At 45.9% G+C, this 5818-nt stretch overlaps 1 protein-coding gene across 1 annotated transcript; it reads right to left on the bottom strand.

Moving 5' to 3' along the window:
- Positions 1–2516: 2516 nt before the first annotated feature.
- On the bottom strand, positions 2517–5006 carry SKIDA1 (SKI/DACH domain containing 1). Its single transcript, XM_088058147.1, has one exon. The coding sequence runs from the start codon at positions 4986–4988 to the stop codon at positions 2517–2519; it is 2472 nt and encodes an 823-aa protein (XP_087914273.1). The 5' UTR covers positions 4989–5006.
- Between the last annotated feature and the right edge of the window lie 812 nt (positions 5007–5818).

Below are 5818 nucleotides of genomic sequence, written 5' to 3' on the forward strand. Positions count from 1 at the left end.
GCTCTTGGCTCTTTTTTTCTTTTTTTTCTTTTTTTTCTTTTTTCTTTTTTTTTGGTTTTGTTTTGGGTTTTTTGTTTTTTTGTTTTTTTTTTGTTTTTTTTTTTTTTTTTTGTCAAGGGAAGACCTTTGTCAGGCAGACACGGTTTCTAACAGAGTGGGGGGCTTTCCTGAGCAGTACATTTTGTATGTACTTGCAGTTCTCTGGAAATAAGGCTGTAATCTGTGCAGCTCTAAACACACGAATGTAAACATTCATCTCAGAACAACTTCAGTAAGCAGATTTTTCATGACCATCGTAATTTCAGCAGAGCGGTTAAGTATGCAATGCACCTTTGCAATTGGCAGCTTAAAGTGATGTGTGTGCATGTGTGTGTGCCTGTGCATGCAGGGGGGAAGGGTAACTACACTGAAAGGCAATTGTTTACTCTTTCTAAATATATTTGGCTGAAGGTATTCTTAGACTGGGCCTTTTACAATGAGAGGAAAACTCCGGTGTGGATATAGTAAACAGAGCTGAAATCAGTTAGTGACTGCTTGGAATATTTGGAGACATGAGGGGTTGGGACAGGGCATCACAAAAGGCAGGAATTAAAAAACTGAAACCCAGACAGTGGATTGCCAGCAGAAATGTTGACTTTGAGTCACACAGTAAACATTACATTGTTGCTTTGTTTTCCTTTTTTGATTTGCGATAAATTATTCTCCCGGGATTGATCGATGAGTGGAATCCTTAAAATTTAATTTGTGAATGATCTAGTATAAATAAAATGCTAATCCAAAGAAAGAAACCAGCAATTATTCATCCTAAACTCTACTGATTCAGTAACTCAATTCTTATTGCCTTTCTCAAGCTGCAAACTTTTCAGGCTGTTTTCAGAGTTGCTGTATCTGTCCTCCCCCCACAAGAGATACCTTCCCCTGTCCTCAGTTCTGCCTTCACCTCGGCCTCCAGCCTTTTTTTTTTTTTTTTTTTCCTCCTTCCCTTTCTTTTGCAGAGGTTGAGGGGGAGGGAGTGAAACAGTTAACCTCTTGAAGCGTATTTCCTCCAAATAAAAACAGTGAACTTACAAACGGAGAGGAAACCACGGATAACTCTGCAATAATTCAAAGTGTTTAGGAATCAGGAATTTTTTAAAACAGTGTTTTTAATTGAAAATAAAGCTAAAGCATGCTTTTCAACAGTGCAAATTTCCATAATTTTGATTTACTGCTTCCATCATCACAATATATTATACCAGCATGTCTTACCGAGGGCTAGACTCTAGAAGCCTGCCTGTTTGACTATTTCGATATTAAGTGCAAATATAGGTAATTGCCTCTGATTGTCACGTGCAGTAGAAATATTTCTGCTACATAGAGAGGATGGCATTGCAAAAAAACCCACGACAGCAAATTTCAAGAGATGAGGATAGAACCGGGAAGTGTAACATGGTTGAATAGCCTGAGTTTTGTTGCCAAAAAGCTATGAATAACATGGTCTTCTCATTTTGTGTAATCTTTCCACTTACAGCCTCTCATTTCACTTTCTGTGTTGTATTTACTGCTTTGCTATTTCCTCCAGCCAGCATGAGGGGCTGGACCATAAATTGTACTGCTGGCCGGGCAAATATTTTAGTTGCTTTGCAAGTTTCTAAGGGGCATGTTCAGACCACAACTTAAGTATGACATTAGTGGATAACAGTAACCTTATTTAAGACCTCTGGGTGAAACAAAAAGGCTTCCCAATTGCAAAGAGTGACTGTACAAGTAAGAAGACACCCTTTTACCAAAAATAGAATTCCACATTTATTTACTGGTTTCAAATGAGGCAGCTTTTCCCAGAGCTGGGGTCACAGGCGGACCCCAGTCTTTTCCAAACCGGAGAAAAAGGAGTAAGTGCAACTGCTCTTCAAAAAAGACACCCCTGCACCCAAAAACAAAGCTCCCGAAAAGTAGACTGCTGCCACATTGAATTATAGTGAACCCTTACTGTGCAACCATGTAACTTAACAAAGTTTAACTGAATTAACAGTTAGACTTCCATTTTCAAAATCTAGTGCATAAATTTAATGGCTCATTCTAATATTTATTATTCAACCTTTTGACATTTATTTGCAGCAGTTGAATTGAGGTACTGGTGCATTATTAGCATTTAAACAGTAAAGTGTTCCAGCTCTACCATAATAACTGAGTTTAACTTGAGTCTTTAGCCTGAAGTACTCTGTGGAATGTAACACGATAAAAAAACAAAAACAAAAACAAGAACAATGCAACAGAACAAACAAACAAAAAAGCCCAAACCAACAACAACCAAAAAAAAATCCCACCAAGACCCCAAAATAAGGAAAAAAACCCCCACTGTTGAAACGGTAAATAAAATAGTAATCCGGTATCTGTCTTCACGATGTGATAAAACAGGATTCCAAAAGTGTATAGCATTAATGGGTTTGTACAAACCAAACTGCAGAGTTTAAAAAAAAAAAAAAAAGGTAAGAAAGTTAAAGGTGGTTCAAGAAAATATTTTCCAAACTACTTTATTAATTAAATTTCCTGAATTTGTGGCTAGGTGGAAGAGGTATTGCAGAACCGCCCAGCTGCCATTTCCATACAGGATGGGCCTTGTGAGGTGGTTGGGAATCCTTAGTGGTGTTTAAGGAATAAGCTGGCAACAAATCCCCATCATTGCCAATAATTAGTGATGGTGGACAGGGAAAATTTGCCATGAAATTAAATGGCCTTTTCACTGCTGATGCTACATTGCTGGCTACCCTTTTGCGTCTATTGTTAACTGTAAAATCATCCAGTGTTCCTTCATGTGTCTCGATTTTACCTGTAGGACGTGGGCTTCGAGCTGATTTCAAATTTGGTTTGACTGGAGGAGTCTGCAGTACAGGTCGCTTTCCCAAAACCAGGGTCCTGTAATTTTTTCTCACCCTTGCTCCAAATTTATACTCCCCATCCTCAGGTTTTGGAGTACCTAAAGTGCATGAGAGGACCTGACTCTGAGTCAGTGGGTTTAAGGAAGTGGTTTCTTTCTCAGTGCATGCAGAATCTTCCTTGGCTGTTAATAAAGCGTCCTGGTTATTACTCTCAGTCACACCGTAAAACTCATCCTTAGTATCATTGCACTCACACTTTAGCTTATGTGTTGTAAGATCAGGCTCATACTCGTCGTTCGCACTGCTGTCCTCTATTTTGATTTTAATGCTGTGCAGGAATGGCAATGCCTTATTGCCTGTATCAGTGCACTGGAGCTCAGCTGCTGCTGCTGCCCCTGGAGAAGCAGCATCCTCCGCAGGATCAGTTTGTAAAGAGGGCAAATCCGTGGCAAATTCAATACAATGAGGGATTTTGGAATCTTTCTCTGAATTTGCTGCCGCTGATGAAGAATCATTATTTAAGAACCTAGCAGCTATTGTATTGTTATCTGCACGGTGTGTAGTAGTTGCTTGAAGGCATTTCCTTGCCTCTCTGAGTATTCTTTGTTGTGGAAATGCATTGTTTGTCTTTGGGCTAGGTGAAGAGGCCCCCTTTGCAACACAGTTAATTGTTAGGTCAGTACTCTTGGCATTATTGGAAAATTCAGAGTGTGGGAATGTGAGTTCGGATACCCTATCATCTCTTATCTCCGCGAAGCAGCTCCCCAGGCCGCCGGAGCAGCGCAGCGCCGGGGCGGCGGGAGCCCAGCCGGGGCAGCCCCACTCCTCCGGCAGCTCCGGCTTGACTCCGCCGGGAGCGCCGCGGAGGGCGGGCAGCCCGCCGGGCTCCGTCGGGGCCGGGGGCCGGGAGGCGGCGGCGGCCGCCAGATGGTACAAGAAGTTGGCGTGGACCACGCCGGGCGGGCTGCAAAAGCTGGTGCGCCTGAAGCGGATGCTCTGCACCGAAACCTGGCTGGAGACCGAGCTGGAGTCGGAGTCCGAGGTGCTGTCCTCCTCCTCCTCCTCTTCCTCCTCCTCTTCCTCCTCCTCCTCCTCCTCCTCCTCCTCCGAGCTGCCCTCGCTGGAGTCCGAGGCGCCGCTGCCCTCCTCGTCCTCCTCCTCCTCGTCCTCCTCCTCCGAGCTGCCCTCGCTGGAGCTGGAGAGGCTGGAGCCGCAGTCCGAGTCGTGGGCGGCGCGGCCCGAGCAGCAGCTGGACTCGGAGTCGCTGCTGCCGCTCTCGGGGAAGGCGGGCGGCCCGAAGCCGCGGGGCAGAGGCAGCGGCAGCCGCGGGGCGCCGCGGGGCCGGCAGGGCCGGGGCAGGGCCAAGGGCCGGCGGGTGCAGCCGGGGGGGCCCAGCGTGACGGCGGCGGAGGGCGCCCCGTGGCGGCGGCGGCGGCAGCGGGCGGGCAGGGGCGGGGGACCGGCGGTCGGGAGCCGGGGCCGAGCTGCGGCGGCGAGCGGGCGGCGGGAGCGCAGGGGCACGCAGCCGCCCACCGCCGGCGCCGTTTCATAGTTTACAGGGGATTTGCAAGGCGCCCGAGCGATTTCTGGGTAGCTGTGGCCAGTGTATTTACTAAAAATGTGAGGTAGATGAGCGGCCGGTAGCAAGGCTGTGTCCCCCGGGCGCAGAGCTTTCCTCCGGACAGGCAGCAGCGGCCGAGGAGAGTCGCTCAGACCCAGCCAAAGTTTGTTCTCCTTCCAGAAGCCGGAGAAGGGGTCGGCGGGAGCGAGCTCCGGCCGGAGATCGGTGGCAGACAGCGCCCGGCTTAGTTTCCTCCGTTTCGTTTTAAGAACTCGTTCGGTTTTGCAGGATGTGTATAGGGCTTCCACGTCCTCTCTGGAGATCAGGGTGCATTTGGCGGCGTGGAAAGCGATGGAGTTGATGGCTTTGAGTTTCCTCAACTCCTCCAAGTCGCAGTGATGTTTTTTTACTTTTAAATGATCCATTCGCTTGTGCACGGTAGTTCGCGGGATGTTTTTGAGCAGGTCTGTAAAAACCTGGGAGAGTGCAAACATTTGCTTTCCTTTAATGATGAGGTAGCCGAGCCTCACGCCATCCACCTCTTCAAAACCCGACTTCAGGTCTCCCATTTCGTGAATTAAATTATTCCCAGCATTTGCAGAGAGAGGGAGAGATGAAAAAAAAAAAAAAAAAAAAAGAAAAAAAAAGAAAAAGAAAAAGCCACACACACACAATCCTCAGCCAGATGCTGTATTTGTCTCAAGGCATCCTGCTAATAAAATATAACAAAGGCTGTTATTCCTGGTGAATGAAGTGCCAAACTTTAGACAAAATTTTAAAAAATAAATTAAAAAATACCGTGAGACTACAATCAATATATAATCTTAAAAATCAGGTTTGCCAAAGTGTTTCTCTAAGTTGCTGCTGAAGATCAGTACCTGTTCCCTTTCATTCCCTGCTTTTCCATTGGAAACTATGATAATGGAATGTGAAGGGAGGAAGAGAAAAGAAATGCAGCTGCTATTCCCGCCGCTGCTTTAGCTACAAATAAAATGACAGAGTGAAGTGAGCTCGTCCGGAGACACCTTCATCAATTAATTCCCCTAAAGCCAACGCTGATTGGACACTCCTGACAGGTGATGCAATAAAAATTGATATTCCACCCCTTCCCCCAAAAAATCTCCCACTAATTAGCATACCCTTATACTGCCACCTCCCCTCCCAAAGTAAATAATACAGTTAGTATATAAATCTTTCTATTAAACAATCCAAGCTCAAACACACTCAGCCCTCTCAGACTTCCTCGTTGCTAGCTTCGGAGGAAGGATTTGTATGCCTTTTCCCCCTATCGTTCCGTATATTTTCAGCCTGTTTTGGACAAACGTTGCTCTTTTGTGCATGCCATGAATTTAAAGGACATAAGTCTGATCGTAGCGATGGAAAATCCTTCGGTAATGTA

This window comes from Pseudopodoces humilis, chromosome 1, assembly GCF_049639895.1.
Source record: "Pseudopodoces humilis isolate 2021_Gansu_Grassland_sample_001 chromosome 1, ASM4963989v1, whole genome shotgun sequence".
Classification (NCBI taxonomy): Eukaryota; Metazoa; Chordata; class Aves; order Passeriformes; family Paridae; genus Pseudopodoces; species Pseudopodoces humilis.